The sequence below is a fragment of the Ambystoma mexicanum genome, chromosome 6q (genome assembly GCF_040938575.1).
Source record: "Ambystoma mexicanum isolate Mex_15411 chromosome 6q, UKY_AmexF1_1, whole genome shotgun sequence".
NCBI lineage: Eukaryota > Metazoa > Chordata > Amphibia > Caudata > Ambystomatidae > Ambystoma > Ambystoma mexicanum.
The window spans coordinates 1,364,222,526-1,364,241,423 of NC_090937.1; the positions used below are offsets into that span (position 1 = coordinate 1,364,222,526).

The 18,898-nt window shown below is 48.3% G+C and overlaps 1 protein-coding gene across 5 annotated transcripts in view; it reads left to right on the forward strand.

Annotated features, from left to right (window-relative positions):
* WFS1 (wolframin ER transmembrane glycoprotein) overlaps positions 1-18,898 on the forward strand; it is a 330,060-nt gene that overhangs the window by 235,340 nt on the left and 75,822 nt on the right. For all 5 annotated transcript variants that reach the window (XM_069631983.1, XM_069631985.1, XM_069631984.1 and 2 more), the window contains exon 5: positions 599-769. In XM_069631983.1, the coding sequence (XP_069488084.1) occupies positions 599-769 (171 nt within the window). The remainder of the gene's footprint in view (positions 1-598; positions 770-18,898) is intronic.

Below are 18,898 nucleotides of genomic sequence, written 5' to 3' on the forward strand. Positions count from 1 at the left end.
AGACCTACAAGCTTTGTGTCCCTTCTCCTATGCCATTTCTCCCCATCTGTACTCACTTTTGTGGCACAAAGCACAATGTTGGCATCACAACATGTGGCATAGGGTGCTAACAGTATGACGCCCTGGGTTTGTGGGCAAACTCAGCTGGTAACGACTCAGAGCCCTAACTGGGGCCCTCATAGTGTGTGGGCATACACAGACTCCAGCTGGTTGGCGGTTACCCACCAACACAGGGTTTACCGCAACATTATCACACTAGGGAAACTGTGGAGACTGGAGCCCCACTTTTGTCTCCATGATTTAAACTTGCTTGTGCAAACAATGCAAATAAACTGTCTAGGGTTGCCATTTTGTAAAAGAACCGAAAAGAAATTGGTACAATGATTGCACAATTGTGTGACTTGATGTGCATGTTACGTTTCATACACTGAAACATTTGCCTACAAATATAAATTTTCTGAATTAGGAGTGGGAATATATACATTTGAACTACCTTTGCCTTGGCACTAAGGGAGGTAGTATAAGTATCTTCCTCTGACCTTGTTTAGTGGATTGCTCGACCTTATTGTACCAATGCAATATTCTTTATTCTCTTTAGGCATAACCTCTGAGAACGAGCTGGAGGTGAAGACTTTATCCAATGAGACTGACTTGGAAAGGACTGTGAGGAAAGCTGCATTAGTCATGTACTGGAGACTTAACCCCAAAAAAAAAAAGAAATTGGCTGTTTCAGAATTACTTGAGAATGTTGGACAAGTCAACCCAGAAGGTTAGTACAAAATCATATTTCATCCAGACTGGTTGTAGGATGCTGGTGTAATAAAGGTGAAATTCGTAACACAAATGGGGTTGGTCTCTAATTATGGTTCCAATAAGAAGAGGAAAAGACAGAATAAGTATTCCCTGAGAATCTAAAGGGGGATATTTGAAGGCAGCCCCATCTAACTTATCTGCCGTCAATGTACAGCTACATGAGGCCAAGTTTCCTTCTGATTAAATATTTGATAGTTTCTTTACTGTCAGTGTTTGAAAGGAGTGTATGTACTGATGTTAATATCAACCCCCTCATCTGGCCCAAACTCTGCCCTTTTATCCTTATGCATTCTCTTTTTGGGTGGGAGTTGAAGTCTATGTTGAATTATTTGGCCGAAATCCCAATAACCTGAATTTGCATTGTATTTGGGTGATTTGGGTTTGGCCAAACCTTTAATAGATTCAGGTGACCGATTCGGATTCATTTTTTAGGACAATGCTGATGAAATGCTGCTATAAACATTGGGTTGAATAAATCAGACCCTTTACTGTCAGCACATTATATTGTATTTGTTATATTCGTTTTAGCACTCTTTCCCCATTTGTATGGCCTCAATACGTTGTTGTTTGGACGCCCACAGTAACCGCAGTAAATGTGTAGGAGGTTCTAAGAGTTTCGATTAAGAGATGCTTTGGGCGCTGTTGGTGGTTTAGGATAAAGTGCTATTGCTGAAGATTCGATGTGTGCCTAGCTATACTGAAGTTTATTTTTGTTGGTAGTGGCTGTATGCTAGTGGCAGAGGTTTTGAGGTACGTCAGGGGTTTCAGTGTGGACGGCTATGTGTGCTGCTAAACCAGAATGGCATAGCCATAGCTGCATTCTATGGTGCATGGATGAATGGCCGTACCTGCAGCCTGTGTCCACAGACCTGGTGTAAGGTATACGTACCGTATGCTTTGTAGTTCGGCTGCAGCATGCTTTTTCTTCGTCCATTGTGGACGGCATGGTCCTGTTATTCGTGGTCTCTCTGGAGCGAAAGTCTGAGCAAAGGGTACTACAGTAGGAAGTAAGGCGCTACTACAGTAGGAAGTAAGGCGCTTTAGAATCTGGGTTTTGGGACACCTGACTGGGGTTCAGCAGTAGACACTAATGATACTGGCACCTAGATTTGTAGGCAGTGAAGTACAGTTGTACCTGGATTTGGGACACCTGAATAATGTGAGAAACCACCTAATGGGTCTTTCAAAAGTCAAATACAGTAATACCTAGGTTTGGGGTACTTGGATACTGGGAGAAACACCTAATGGGTCTTTCAACAGTCATATGCAGTAGCACCTAGGTTTGGGACACCTTGATAATGGGAGAAAACACCTAATGGGTCATTCAATCTGGCACATCCTTGGATAAATCAGGCTAAATACGAGGTATGGGTATCTGGCTCAATCAGGCTAAATGTTATTGGAGACGGGAGATATGATCGGGCCAGACGGCCTAATGGGGGACAGTGATTGCTGGCCATTGTGTTCCGACCTAATCTTAACAATTCTTTCTAGATGTAACACAATGCTAGTCTTCACAATTCTTCTGAGTGTGACGCAATGCCTAAATTGGAGCCACAGCAGATGTGATAACACCTAGATTTGAGGTGTGTGAAAAGATGGAGTACGTCCAAGTATGGGACACAACAGTGAATGACACCACTGAGCGTTTGTTACACAGCAGTGAAGGGTTATTCTTTACTGGTTGGCTGGTTTTGGTATGCTTATGTTGTGTAAGTAATGAGAGGCAGGGCTTTTTGGAATATAGTGATTGCTGTACTCCCCACCCAGACCACACTTATCTTGTCAGTCGCTGCAGGTTGTCGGTTGGCTATTTTCTTCTCAGACGAACACGAGCAAACATGATCTGGAGCTGCTTCTTTGGGAGCTGCCTTTTGCCTTGGGGCCCTTAGCCGGAGGGGCTGCACGGGCAGTGGGCTGCCCCAGGGGGGTGTGGTTAAGAGCCTACCTCCTAGAGGGAAACAGCCAATCACAGACACGGGGCAGGGAGAGGTCACACAGGTGCGGCAGAGAAATGGGGAAAAAGCCCAGAAGGCAAGTGGAAATGGCTGCCAGGAACATAGGCAGAGAAGCACCTGACTGTTCCAACCAATTGCAAGGGGGTGGTAGGGGTGGGGCCAGGAAGAAAGCCAGAAACAAAGCCAGAAACAAACAAAGCATAACATTATTGGAATAAATCAAAAGTTCAGAACCTTTCCTGCCAGGGATGCTCAAAGAAAGCAAGGTTTCTAAATAACTAATGGCTTGCTTGCACTTGGCTTTTTCTTCACCATAGAAAACAAAATAAACTGTTTGAAGCTGACAAAAAATTGTAAACTTCAAAGAAATACTGTCATATTCAGAACAAGTAATACAAATAGAAAATGTGCAAAGGATACTTTTTTCTATGTGCATTACTTTAAGAAAAGTACAGGCCATCTTATTCACAAAGGTTGCCTGCCCATTTCCAGTGAGCTGCGCTGCAGCACAAATGATGCGCAGGCCAGCTTGCTTGCATGCATAAATGTTGGGGGCATGTGTGGTGCTCCCTGCAGCCAAAGGCCTCTTACTGTAGATAGGTTATGAGCTTTTTCCTCATATACAAAGCTCACAATGTTGTGATTCCACCTGACTAAATGGTATTCCTTAAAAGAACATCACTGTTTGCATCATTAATGCTGGACCATGTGACTGACTCTGCCCCAGCCCTACTGGCCTTGTTGAGGGCATTGATCTGCAGCTATGGACTACCTATGATTATGTAGTCCCTATGGATCCAAACTCAGCGGGATAAAACTTCATGCACTCCTATAGGATTTTCAGAGGTCCGTGCCAGTTATGAATTCCCTGTATTGTAATATTATAAAACTCAATAATACACAATATGTTGACTTTTGAATGAAGAAAAGTAGACAGACATGCCCGACATGCGACTGACTGCTAGTCTGACATGCAATCTTACAATTACCCACTTTATCTTTAATTTGAACAACTTCAGAAGGATGAAAGGGTGAGTTTGTTTTACCCAGATTCAAAACTAGGACTTGTAGGTTACACATATATTTCTGCGGTAGTTGCGTTAATCTACTGAGATGTCTTAATGCAGAGTTAAATTTGTTATCATGCTTGTGTAAAGATCACGGATGCACAGGGCTCCGTTTCCTCTTGCTAACCCCCGCACCCTGACCCCCTCCCTCATTTGCATACTATTTCTCTTCCTTCTGACTGATGCCTTTCAGGTTATTGTTTGTTCCAATGAATCAGCCCGAACCTGCAAGAGCTACTCCCGAACTTTCATGAAGGTTTAGAACTCTAAAAGGAGAATCAGGCTGAGTCGAGATGGGGGAGAAATTCATAGGAACCCACAAACCTACCTAAATCTGAGAAAATTCGCAGGAGCCCGCAAATACCTTTTAGAAAGTCCACCCAGACATGGTGGTAGTGAATGGTTAACATATACATGTGTTGTATTAACCAAAAAATGCTCTGGCAAGATCTTGAATAGTTAGTTGGAAAAGGGGATATCTGGGATGTAATGTATGTTCTTTTGTTATGCTCTACCCAGTGATGTTTGTGCAGATAGGCATTGTACATTGTTTGGTAGTCTGGCACTCTCCTGAAGTCTGTAAAGAGCTTCCCCGGGTGCTAGTTTGATTAAAAATAGCTATTCTTTAAATATTTGAATTTTGTTTTGACTTGTGTTTTTTGGGCTGGCCCTATGTGTAAAGGAGGTAGCATGGTATTGTAATTTATTTACATTAAACAATAAATACAGAGCATACACGAATGAATGCACCTATTTAGCACATCTCTGCAATCACATTTGTATGAAGATGCTTCCTTGTGACAGTGTGTGAATATGCGGAGGAACTAGAAATGTTAATATTTCCTCTGAAGGGGAGTTCGTTTTTGTTGAAGACGATCATCCGAAACATGGAGTGATTGGACTGCGAAGAGTAGGTCTCCAAGAATTTGGACAAGGTTTGTTGGATGGCCATAAAGTGCACCCGGGCATGTGATGTGCTTTTATTGCTGAGCTATACACAGACCTCTCTATAGCTAGCTCTGTGAAAGGTGGTATGGGTGTAGATGGGAAGCAAGTGTAGGCTGGGTTTACGATAGAATCCTAGGGCTTTTTGCTAGCTAGCAATCTAGCTAGTGTGGGTAATTGTGCACACGGCAGCACAGAAAAAAGAAGGTTCTGCAGTCTGAGATTGATCATCATGTGAGTGTACCATCAGCCAAGCAGGAAAGGAAAGTCACCAGAAGACAAGATGAGAGAGGTCCTGCAAGAGCGGAGGTGGGATACTGGTGAGAAGTTTACACTGATAGACAAGATGGAGATAAATGAATGAGGGCCCACGGAGAAAGGGAGACAAAAGATGCCATCCGACGAAGTCCCTGGTAATCCTGTGATGAACTTGCTTGATGTCTGACATGGAAACACTAAGCAGTAGTAACTATGACGACCCGAGGAATGAACCTTGTTGGACACTTCCAAGGAGGGTGTGTGTGTGGTCATGCATTTTATAAGAGACTGGAAGTAAATGAAGAGTATCCATGAACACAATGGGGTGATCTGTACAAGAGACACAGAATAGTCTATGGTGAGAGGGTCAGAGAACCCTACTGTTGAGGCATCTTTTGTTCTTTTTGAGGGTGCTATAACCACTTACCCTAGTAGCAAGGCTAACACACAAGACATAGGGAAGCCACACCTCTGTTAAGGTAAGGAACGTAGATAGAGCGAAAGGTTTAACTCTCAGAGAGGGGAGACCTGGGGAGTAGCAAGCAGACAGAAAGGTACATGAAGTCCACAAGACTTAATGCACCAGAAAGGTACATAAAGAATACACCACATTGATGTACTGAAAAATATATTATTTAATAAAGTCACACTTGTACAACTGTCAGTTCAAATATGTAATCCAGTAACATTTCACTGATATTATTTAAATACAAACATATTATAAAAACAGTAATGCCTACCCTAGGACTCTCCTAGCCCCAAAGTCTATATGTGGGCCCTCTACCAGAAGTGAGAAACCAATATAAAATAACATGTGGGTGAAGAAAACCAGTGAGCCATAAAACCAAGAAAGCAGGTCTGATGTACCATGTATTGAAGCACATTTGGTAAGTTATAGGAGAAATAGTGAAACATTATACAAATCCCCAAGTCCTATAACGACAATCCACAATACTTAGGACTCCCTAGGGCATAGTATTAAAAATGCATGAACACCTGATAAAACATCAAAGCCTTAGGCAGGAAACATTTTAATCCCAAATCAAATACTTTGAAGAATTATTATAACATTGAGGTGCAGCACCCTTGTTCATACAGTTCAGGGAACAATTAATACAGTGTTAATACGTTTAGTGACCATATTAAAAATACAGTCTTGTCACAGAATGTGACTTTAAAACTCTCAGGGTAAATTCTAAAAATAATTAAGTGTTGGAATATCTCACTCGACCCCTAGGGAACCTAGGAAAAATGACCAGGGGCAGCTAACTACCCCAGAGTCAATTCTGCATAATTCCAAAGGAGGTTCAACGTTCCATAGCAATTAATGGGAGAAGATAAAGTGCCATCTGCTATAATGGAGGGATGTCTGATCTACCCCACATGTGCGGATTCTGCAAGGAGCAAGATCAGAGGAAATCCCAACAAAGTGTTCCAGAGGTTGGAAAGTAGACTCTGATGCCCAAAGGGAAGTAGTAGCAGAACAGGAGAGCCCTGATAGTATTCTATGGCAATTGCAGTAAAGACTCTCCTCCAAGGAATCTCTACCCCTGACCTGAGGCACACCAGAGGGGGGGGGAGTATCCTGAGTAATCGCCCACCACAGGACCCTAAATTGGGTACTTGTGCCTGATGTAATGTTGAAAACGGCACCAGCAACCTGAAGCAACCAGTGTGTAAATTAATCTTTTTGACAGGTGCGGTTTTCAGGATTTGGTTGCCAGGGCCTTGAACCCTGGGCCAGTGATGATTCCAGCGACCCAGTATAGGAACAAGGCTCTTCCAACAGCATCGACTTTCAGGCCAGGACTATATAATCCAGCGAAGAGTACTTCAGGGTGACAAAAAAACCATTAAACCCAGCAGCTCAATAAACAAAAGGCAGCGGCAGCACACCAACAAATGGTCACAGGATGGAGACAATGCTGTAGGCAACCCTAAACATCCCAACGTGACAGTCTGGTGGCGTGATGACGTTTCAGTGCCCTGCAACGACCCACAGCTAAGAGTATGATCCTGGAGGGAAAAGGCAGCATGGAGCAGGACACTGACCAGAAAACTGTTCCAGAGTAGAGGATCGACCCAGCAGATTTTGGAAGTCATTAGGAGTCTTCAGGAAGCCTGGACTGATTCAGTGGTAAAAAAAACAAACCAGAAAATGCCTAAGCCTATGCACCTAGCAATAATTGAGTAATTGAGAGCTTTAAAAATGGCGGAAATCGGTGGTAGAACTCCTTTAGCAAGTCAGCAGATCTACCACCTCCAAGTTACAGGAACAAGAAAGCAAGAGCATGTAACAGGGGCAGGACAAAGCCTAAATAACCTTGCACAAAGGGTCATAAGACCAACCCTGCTGATTGATCTGTGGACATGCCACTTAGCCTTCGCCACACAACCGGAATAGAGATGGGTAATCCAGGGAACTATAGTGGCCTAAACCAGTCAGGAATAATATGGGGGCTGCCATTGTTGGCATACAAAAAGCCCACGTCAGATGGCCATTTTGAGGCCACTTTTTTTTAAGAAAGGGTGCCTGGTTACGTCCCTGCTCTACCCAGGAGGGTGAACGTTTATAAAGTACAATTGAGCAAGGTAATATGAACCCATAACACACAGCACACTCCTGATGGTGTAGCTACATATATAGATGGTAGCAACAAAACAATTGCATGTGAAACTAATTTAATGCATCAAGCAGATGTTACAAATACATAAAAAGGCCATAGGACATTCGATCAAATATAAATAACGTACATACAACAATGAATAAATACATGTGCCAAAATAACTCCTTTTGGACAGATTTTCAATAGCAGTTACAATCTTAAGGGTTCTTTGCGGGGGATACCATGTGGAAAGTAATGTAGCTGTAGTACATTAAACGCTTTGTGTATGGAAATGATATGTCTTGGCAAAAGGTCTACACAACTGTGTTTGGGCCTCAAAGCGGTTCTTGCGAAGCTGTAAATTTGACGCCTTTCATCAGGACGGGGAGAATTGGAGTAAGAAGATCCTATGTGGTCGTATCAAGAAGCACAATGGCTGAAATTCTGATTCTTCAAGTCATGGGAGGTGGGGTCGGTCGGTGCGATCCAGAACTGTTTACCTGCGTCATAGATTACCGTATCGAACACAAATGTTCAAACGGAGGACTGGTCCTGCAAGGCTCCAACGTTGGTGGAAAATCAACCTAGATGGTAGATGCCTGCCCGAAGGACTGGCATGAGGATGTTGGGTCCAGGAACCGGCCGCACAGGAGCAAAAGTGTCCCGTGTCTGTCATAGTTGCATCTACCATCTAGGTTGATTTTCCACCAACGTTGGAGCCTTGCAGGACCGGTCCTCCATTTGAACATTAAAAGAGCATAATGAGAATCTTTGGTGCCATTTGGAACTTTTAAAACGAGGAGCCCTGACCCTTTAAATAATGGATTTAGTCATAAATTATGTTTTCCATTAGCATGCAACACTGCAATGTTCTGGACCACTTGGAGAGTGAAGATTTGATGCTTAGCAGGCTGATATAAATTGAATTGACATAGTCTAATAAGAACGTGATTATGATTTCCAGCACTATTTCAAGTCTATTTCAAGTCAACTGAGAGGCAAGAATGGAAGGGCGTATGTCAACATCATGTGCCATCTACATCCACCAGTGTCCCCGCTGGGTTCTCCTGCTCGATCAGCTGATGTGTTTGTAATTTCTGAGCACATTCTGCCTTCGGATGCAGCAAAGCACACTAGGATTGGCAGCCTCTAACACAGCACCATGATTCCTCGTGGCAATTGCCCTGCTCCAAGAGCATATTTTTCAACACTAAATTCAGCTCTAGCTTTTCAAATGAATTTTCATTTAAACGGTAAAACCCAGCGGCAGTACAGAAATTAACCTTGTATCAGGCTGTTCAATTAAAACTCCTGGTATGTGATCCAGCCTATGCTTATTTAACATACATATCCATTGAATGCCTGCTGTCTCTGTAGCTTGAGACATTCTAGATGCCTGGGTCCAGGCCGCAAGTGACATAATGAAGATATGACCTCTCTTCCAGATAATGTTGAAAAAAACCAGGTTTATTTGTAGAAAGATAAAATCATCCGGTTACTGCAGGACCTGTTGATCATGTGTATGTTAAATTATGTAATGTGATCCACAGATGAGATCTGCAGGCGCACGATCATTAAATGAAAATGCACCTTCGTCCCAGTTCTAGAGCGGTCAGCCTTTTATAGACCATGCCTCCTCCTTGGCTTTTTTTCACTTGTAGACATTAGCCATTTGTGGTAACCCCTGCAGGAGCATCTTTATTGCTTGTGCATGAACATGGTTCCTCCTCAAGCCCCGCATTGCCCAGAGCTAATAAAATGCCACTGGCAATTTTGACTCCAGGTTACAGTCAATCATTTTTCATGGCTCCATGCTGGTCCCCATGGCTCCAATCATGTTTTTCTATTGTGTTTCTCCCAGGCATCTGTGCTTTTCTCCATTACTGTAAGCTTCAGAGTCTCCTGCATACTGCTTTAGGTTTGCAGGTGGGAGCCCAAGCTGTGCCACAGTCTCGCAGCAGATCTCCTTCCTACGGTACTACTCCATCAAAACTTAGACAGATGCAGCATCAGTTTGCTGCTTAACAAGGAGTTCCAGGTGCTGGTATCTGATCATAGCTTTCTGTCCACGAGTCTCCTCTTACAGGAGGTGGGTTTTCTCAGATTGTCTTGTATCTTTGTTTCCAGTGCCCTTGGGTTCTCACAAAAGCTGAATGCTCGATGTAGAGGGATCATTCCAATGTTCAAGTCTTCATGTCTGACTTTAGACTACACACACTCTTCAGCCTTCAACATGGTATCCAGATAACCGAGATAAGAGGCTCCTCAAGAACGGACATAACATCACTCAAGTCAGTGCATGGACCCAGTGATGGAGAGGGTTTCTGCATCTTTTCACCAAATACTGCATCCAAGAAGCTCACAGCTGTAGCTTTGTAACATTGGTAGGACTTTCCCATGCCGGCTGATGACTGATTGTCACAGTTGGTATTTCAGTATTGCTTTTTATCCACTGCTAGCACTCTGGCTTCCTGTGCTGATACTACTGGAATAAGTTCTATTATTGGATACCTTTTTAATAATTGCAATATTTAATGAGGCATGATTTAATTGATATAATGGGCCAGATGCTGCCACAAATCCTCATTTCTACAAAGGTGACAACTCAACTTCTCTGGTTCTGCTACCAGCTCCAACTCGATTGCTGCGAATCAGTGGCATTTTGAAGCTGTGTCCTGCAAAATAACCAGGTTGTGGCATGCCCGGGATCATGATGATGAAGTTCTGGGAGCTAACCAGTTCTCCAAATTTAGGATTTTCCATACACTGATTGTCAATGCGATGGTCTGCATTGGTGTGTAGGTCAGGGAGCCCTTGAATACAGAGAGACCGCCCAATTTTATGCCTACAAACCTGCAGAATGTTTACAATTTAAACAAGCTTTTGCAACCATTCAGAGCACCTAAAAATGAAAATGTTTGCGTAAATGGCAAAGATCATAGACCAATCTTCAAACTAAATGTGATTGAGAGACTGCTAACTGACGCAGATCAAGATGGCTGAATGTTGTGGAGCTCTGCCAACTCCAACTATAGAGGAGAAGTCAAGTACCCTCACTCCAACTGCCCCACCTACATTACCTGAAACGTATGAACCAAAATATATGACGTATACAGAGCAGTTAAACCAACAAAGAGAAGAGAGAGGGCCCTGTGCAGTACCCATAAGAATACCTATAACTAAGAGAATATAGGAAGTATAGTACCCATTGAGGAAACCATACTTGCATCCAAGACAATATGATGGCCATTTGAACGAGATCCCTGATGAAACAAAGAAACTGACCAGGATGAATGGTGACATCATACAAAGTTGAATCGTCACCCATATAGAAAGATAACCAGACCAGAGAGGCAGACGATTTATAAAGAACAAAGAAGTACCAAGGATTAGTGACATCTTGGGCTCAAGATGAAGAAAATTATGCCACAAACGTGATGAAGATATTTAGTTAGTTTAAACGTGTACAGATGCAATGAAACTCAAGTAGCAAAGCAATCATGAAGCTAGCCTCATGCTTAAATAGATTAGACCGTGGCAAGCGCCAACATATACCTATAAGCCTCATAGATACATATGGATTAAGTGAAGAATGAATGGTTCCACTATGTATAAAGCAGTACTGAACAACGCAAGAAGGCCTCATTTCTGTGTCGCAGTTACAAAAAGCAATTGAATTAAACATAATCCATTTCAGCTAAGGAGTTCACTGAGCCAAGAAAGCCAAGTTCTAAAACTAGGAGTTGGCTGACATTGGATACAATTAACGTGAAAGTACAGAAGCTCCTGTTCAAGAAGTCAAGTGAAAACAAAAGACGTCAGAAGACTATTGCAGAATAAAATCAAATACACAAAAAGGCTCAATTCATGGTGTCCAGTCACATGATGGAAGAAAGTTGGACGGACGAGATGATCACACCTACGCACGGAAGCTGGATAGTGCCCATACTCCTTAAAAGTTCTCAGAGAACAGTACAAACTCAAGGCCAACTTCAAAGTACTAATTGACACTGGACCATTGAGGTGATGATGGATGATAGTTTAATTTGTGGGAAGCTGGTGCAAAGACAAGCTTATCCGCACCTGGTTGTTCAGTCTGCATGCTGCTCACGTAGGTGGAAATTGTTGACTGAGGTTAGAAGCCAATCAATTGTAGGGGACCACGCAGTTAGGGGACCTATAGTTTGTGTAGCCAATGGGACGTTGTACATTTAGTGACATCATAGTGGCCATTTTGGAGGGAGGGCTTAGTTGCCCCACCTGATGTTAGCTATCCTATTACCTTTCTCCGTTACTCTATACAGATGTAGTACCTATGCTTAGTTATTCACTTAGACCCAATCCTGCTTTCCTATAAGTTTTAGTAGTTTGCCACCTAGGATGACGTTGGTAATGATGCATGTCATCACGTCAGCTATGACCAATTATGGGGATAAGAACCCAATTTTATTATGAAGTAGTTGGAGTCAGAGTATAGAGTGATTGCTGATGTTCATTGTACTCCCTGTTTTAAGACTTGCATTAAAACAGATGAACTTTGCCAAACTATTTGCGTCATCTTGGTTATTGATGTATGAGTAGAATCTGCATCCCCACCCATCTCCAGGGTACTGCTACTCATCTTAAAGGACTGGAAGCCTCCAGTTCACATCCTTCCGCCTCCGAAATACATGAGGTTTAACACCACCCATCCCCTCAAGATGCATAAGAGCGTGAGCCCCTAGCAAGTTGTTCACGTGGAACACACGAGTGGAACAGCTGAGGAGCAGAGACAGTTTGGCAGGGACGCAGCATCAGTCCCTGGAGCATCCAGTGTGTGCAACAGAGAGTGAAGAGAAGTGCTTTGACGGGACCAAGACATGGCAACAGAGGAGGGCCGGTGACTGGACCACTAGAAGTCCAAAAGAAGGCCCCTGGAACCAGAAAAGTAAAGCCCTGAGAAGGACGATGGGGGCAGGTATGGGCGCCGAAGCAAGCAGGCATTGGCAAGGGAAAACTATGCAGTGAAGTAAAGAGTCCTGTAGGGCTGACTTGGTCCTCGGGGACGCGCCTAGCTTGGCTAGTTTGCAACCAGAGATGCACAGGGGGATGAAGCCCCGGAGCGCTGCAGGTGGGGAAGGCCCCTGTGATGACTCCATTAGAGTCATCCTGGATTCCCTAGTGGGAATCTCCTCCCATGTGGCCAGGGGGTGGCAGCCGCTAACTGATCCTGACCCTGGGGGGCAGTTGCTGAGTGAGGATCACATGGAAGGAGCTAACCACCGGGGAGCGGTTATGACTTTATTGAAGCAGTCACAGTATTTCCCCCCCCTTTCCCATAAGAAAGACTCCTGACTCCAAGACCTTGATGACCTATTGTCAACTAACTATTCCCCCCTCAAAAGTCACAAAAACTTTTCTTTATAACATTCTAGTCAGGCTCCCACTTTGCACTCAAACACTCACAACACATTTTGTTGTTGGTGTGCTTTTTTGTAAAAACTGTGAAAAAAACCATCCAGGAGCTGAAGGCCCAAAGAAAATTATGGATTTCAAATGCCATAACCACTCGGGTACTGAGACGACGAAGATGACAAGGGGGTTTGTACAGAATGACAGGCGCGTGAAGTGTAACATGCAGACTAGTTGTTTTACTGAACCTGTAATGAGACAGACATTTAATAATGGCAACCACACTATGGAAGAGGTTGCTGCAGAGAAAGCTGCTGCAGAGTGTGGTGCAGGCACAGTGAACTGTACAGAAGGAGATGTTGCCAGTCACGCCGGGGCTCCTGAAGGCAGAGCACACTGACGGAGCCAGCAAAGCAGAAGAGGCAGCCAGGGAAGAAAGGGAAATGCTGTGTGTGAGCAAGAAGGACCATGGAGATGCCAGGAGAAGTGCAGAAGTTCTCCAGCATGGGGTCTGGCATGGATTCACATGCTCATGAATATTCCCCGTCGTCAGGCTGGGAATCCTCGGTAAAGAAAAAACCAGTATCAGTTTCGTTTCTGATCTGTCTTTCGTAGTAATAACCAATCACTGGTCTCTGCGTCATACTGACCACAGCCAATGACTGCCCTCTACCTAAGCACCGCCTCTGGCAGCCATCTTCAGATTTTTACCGCACGTTCATGTGTTGCGATCCTCGTGCTATTGCTCTCGAGCGTTAGTGCTATTTTTTCACGTTTTTTCTCAAAAACTTCGTTTTTTCGGTCAAAAGAGCCTCAAGCTCCACCGACTCTCCATCCGATCAACGGGGACCCGTGTCGGATTCGTCTGCGCCCCTCAAGGGTGAAGATTTCGTCGAGCTACGCTTTTGGAGGACTCCAGAAGCTTCTCAGGCCCGGACATGGCCCAGGAGAAGGGAAGCTCGACGCCCGGAAAGCTGTTCAGGATCTGCCCTGGATGCCAGCTGCAGAACGTCTTTAAGGAGGACGAACACTCCTTTTGTCTCTACTGCTTACATGAGGACAAGACGCACGTGGAGAAGGACTGTGCGTTTTGCGGCAATATGTCGGAGCGGACCATGAAGGACCGCCATCAACGTCTCGCCAACTGGCTGGAAGGGAAGAGCCCGTCAGGCGAGAAGAAGAGGAAGAAATCCGAGCGGTCTTCTAAGACCTTTGAGGACGCCCCGGCGACGGGGGTCCAACACAAGGCCAAGCACCGCGAGTCCGCTGGCACCGGGAGTGCCGAACGGTCGGGCTCTACGGGCGCCAGGCAGGGCGCACCCTCCCCGGCACCATCAGCCACGAGCCAACGCTCTGGGTCGGGTAAGAGGAAGGGCGAGCACCCGGCGAAGCTCCTGGAGAGGCCCCGGTCGAGCTCTAAGGCCCCATCGGAGGGGGAGCGAGGCAGTGTCCCCCCCCTCAAGGATAAGGCGGTGAGCGCACCTAAGGTGGTGAAGGCCTTAATCCATCCGGCCAAGCCCTCTATCGATACTGTCGCGGCGGCCCTGGCTCAGCCTGTGGAGGCTACACCAGTGGTGGCGACCTCGGGGCTCAGTGTCTCCCTGCCACCTCGGAGGGAGTCCTCTTTTGTGCCCATCGATAGGACCCCCGTGAAATCCCCGGCGGGGAAGAAAAAGGGGGGGCAGGGCGTCGTCGTAGATTCGGCCTCAACCTCGGAGGAAGAGCTGATCGAGGTCTTAAGCCACGGCCTTGGCGTGGAAGAAGACCGGCCCGTCGGGATGGATCCCGACGCAGGTGACGACGACATCATCGAGGGTGCCGACGGGGCCCCTGATCGCCCGTCGGATTCCCCTCTGCCAGCGCCGCAAGACAACTCGGCGGCCATTTTGTTGGCTATACAGTCCTTATGCTCAGAGATAAGGACGAGACTACCGTTGCCGACGGAGGAACCTCTCCCGTCGGGGGATCCTGAACCGGGGCCTTCTGGTGTTCCCCCGCCCAAGAAAATAAGGATTCACCCTCCACCTCCTTTTCAGCCGTCGCGCCCCGTCCAGCCCTCCTCCCCGTCCACCCGAGGGGATGATACGGGGACTGACACGACAGCGACCGGTACGGACGACGAGGTATACGACGAGGATCTACCGTCGTCACCTCCCACCAGGGCTTCTCCGCCCGACGAGATTGGATCGTTCCACTCCATGATCGCCAGGGCATCCGAGCTTTTCCAACTCTGCCCTGAGGAGAAGAAAAAGGAAGGATTCCTTTATCAACGGCGCGAGGCCAAGAGGAAGACGGTCCTCGCGGTGCCTCTACTGGACGACATTTGGGATGAGGGCCTCGCCCTCCTCAAGAACCCTTCCACAACGCCAGCTAGAAGAGACCGGTACGAGAAGAAGTACCGGGTCCCGGACGCGGCCCCCCTGTGCCTCCAGGCGCAGCCTCCCCCGGACTCCGTCGTCTCCGCAGCGGCCAGGAAGAAAGCGCGGGGGGGTGCGGCCTCCACATCGACTTCCCCACCGGACGGCGAGGGAAAGAAATTGGACGCTATGGGACGCAGGGTCATCTCGTCTGCAGCGACGACGATTAAAGCGGCCAACGCCTTGGCTATCGTGGCCCGCTACGACGGGGAGCTATGGTACAAACTGGCTCCCCTGCTGGACTTCCTACCGGACGACAAGAGGGCGGATGCCCTGGAGATCCTACAGGAAGGTGAGGTGGCGTCGGACCACGCCATCACTATTGCGACGGACATCGCCGACACTGGGTTTCGCCAGTTGGGCAACGGCGTGTGCCTTAGGCGGCGTGGATGGCTCAAGGCTACGGACTTCCGTCAAGACGTACAGACCAGAGTCCTGGACATGCCGTTCGATGGGAACAACCTGTTAGGGAAAACAGTGGACGATTCCCTTCAGGCCATTAAAGCGGACACTGAGACGGCCCGGGCCCTTGGGGTTCTGCAGCAACGACGGACGCCCTTTCAGAGCAGCGCAGGCAAGGGCGCCTCCAAAGGTTCCGGCGGCGGTTTCTCCACCTACCGTCAAGCGGCCCGCTCGTCATCTCAGGAGGCCTACAGAGGACGAGGCAAGTCTGGCGGACCCCGCCGTCGTCGTCAAGGCGGCAAAGCCTCGTCGAAACAGGATTGAACCGGCCGTGGGGTCGGGCCCCCACCGAAGCACCCCGGTGGGAGGCCGGCTGGCGAGCTTCGTCAGCGTGTGGGAGTCCATCTCCACCGACCGTTGGGTGCTGGACGCCTTAGCCCGGGGCCACGCGCTCGAGTTTCAAAGAAGGTGCCCGCGCGTCCCCCCCGTGGCCAGGAAAGAGCTTCACGTCCCTCAGCTTCTCCTTGAGGTAAAGGCGATGCTCAGGAAGGGCGCCATCGAACTCGTCCCAAAGAGGCTTCGGGGCTCCGGAGTTTACTCGAGATACTTCCTCGTGAAGAAGAAGACGGGAGGATGGCGCCCCATCCTAGACCTGCGACGTCTGAACAAGTTCATCAAGGCGCAGAAGTTCCGGATGGTCACCCTCCAGCACGTCCTGGGGCAGCTGGAGGAAGGAGACTTCCTGTCGTCGTTGGATTTGGAGGATGCCTACTTCCATATTCCCATCCTAAAGGGGCACCGAAAATTCCTCAGGTTTGTGGTCCAAGGGCGTCACTACCAGTTCAAAGCCCTCCCCTTCGGACTACGGTCGGCACCCAGGGTATTCACCAAGTGCCTTGCACCGGTGGCGGCGCAGCTGCGCCGCGAGGGGATCCACGTCTACCCCTACCTGGACGACTGGCTCATCCGAGCCAAGACGAGGGAGCTCGCCGTGGAGCACACGGCAAGGACCGTCCAACTTCTCACGGACCTGGGATTCTCCGTGAACTACGCCAAGTCCCACCTGGTACCCGCCAAAACGCACTGTTTCTGGGAGCGAAGCTCGACACAGTGTCCCTTCTGGCCTCCCCGTCGGAGGAAAGGACCAGGTCCATCCTGGGCAAGGTACAGCGGATGTTGGTTTCCGACGCGGCCAAGGTGAGGTCCATCAAGTCCCTCCTCGGAATGATCTTCTTGCATCTACCTCATTCCCATGTGCAGGCTCCGGATGCGCCCGTTGCAGGAGTTCCTGGACGCGCGCTGGATCCAAACGACGGGCGGCTTCGAGGAGAGGATCACACTAGACTAGAGTTTCCGCCGAGCGGTCCGGTGGTGGGGCAACCGCGCGCATCTGACGGCGGGCATGGACTTCCAGACCCCAGACCACCAGGAGACAGTGACCACGGATGCCTCCCTGGAAGGGTGGGGAGCGCACACCAAAAATCTGCACGCGTGAGGCCTTTGGCTCCCGACGGAGAAGTCCCTCCATATCAACGTCCTGGAGCTCTGTGCAGTGTTCTGGGCCCTCAGGTCCTTCCTTCCGTCCCTCAAGGGCAAGGTGGTGAGGATCTTCACCGACAACACCACCACCATGTTTTACATCAGGAAACAGGGCGGAACCAGGTCCCCAGCGCTGTCCAAGGAGGCGCAGGACCTGTGGCATTGGGCCGTCGCCCAAAGGATGTTTCTGGTGCCGTTTCATCTGGCAGGGATAAAAAACACCATCGCCGACTCACTCAGCAGGGAGCTGTGCTCGTGCCACGAGTGGGAACTACGGCAGGATCTAGTGGACCGCCTCTTCCGACGGTGGGGCACACCCCAGATCGACCTGTTTGCGACGGCGACGAACTCCAAGTGCCGGAGGTTCACCAGCAGGTTTCCCCATGCGAGGAGCATGGGCGATGCTTTCTCGTTCCCCTGGGAGGGCCTGTTCCTCTACGCGTTCCCTCCTTTGCCACTGCTAATCCGGCTCGTCAACCAGCTCAAGAGGTCACGGTGCAGGATGATCCTCGTCGCACCTGCGTGGCCGAGGCAGATATGGTTCCCGGACCTTCTGGACTTGTCAGCGTCCCCGCCAATCAAGCTGCCGGTGGGCGCGGATCTACTCTCCAGGGAAGGAGGCGCCATCCTCCACCACGACCCGAAATCGCTGAACTTGCAGGCCTGGCTCCTGCAGCGCTAGAGTTTGGAGGATACGACATACCGGCCGACTGCAGAGAGGTTCTTGCAAAGGCCAGGGCGTCCTCGACTCTTAAATGCTACGGACACAAATGGAAGAGGTTCTCTGTCTGGTGCCACGCACAGAAGATTAATCCTCTACGGATTACGGCTCCCCAGGGACTGCCGTACCTGCTGACGCTGACCAAAGCTGGACTGGCACACACGTCCATCAAGATTCATCTTGCTGCGATCTCCCGATACACCAGAACCACGGGCCGGACGTCCTTGTGGTCTCATCGTCTGGTGAAAGAGTTCATGAAGGGACTGTTCAGATCGTTCCCGCCGGTGAAGGCTCCGGCCCCGGCGTGGGAGCTCAACGTGGTGCTGACCAAGCTCATGGGACCTCCGTTCGAGCCTCTGCACTCGGCCCCGTTGAAGTTTCTGTCGTGGAAAACAGCGTTTCTTGTGGCCATCACCTCCGCACGACGGGTGGGAGAGATCCAGGCCCTTTCCTGCAAGGCCCCGTACTTGACTTTTCACGACACGAGGGTAGTGCTCAGGACGCACCCCTCCTTCATGCCCAAGGTACCGTCGGACTTCCATCTCAACGAACCCTTGGTGTTGCCTGTGTTCTTCCCGTCGCCTTCGTTGCCGGCTGAGAGGACTTTGCACTCGCTGGATGTGGCTAGAGCGCTGAAGTTCTACGTGGACCGCACGAAGTGTTTTCGGAAGACGTCACAACTCTTTGTGAACTTTGGACCTGTCAATCAGGGGAAGGCTTCCATTTCCAGATGGCTCTCCGGCTGTATCATGTACTGTCATCGGTTGGCAAACCGACCGCT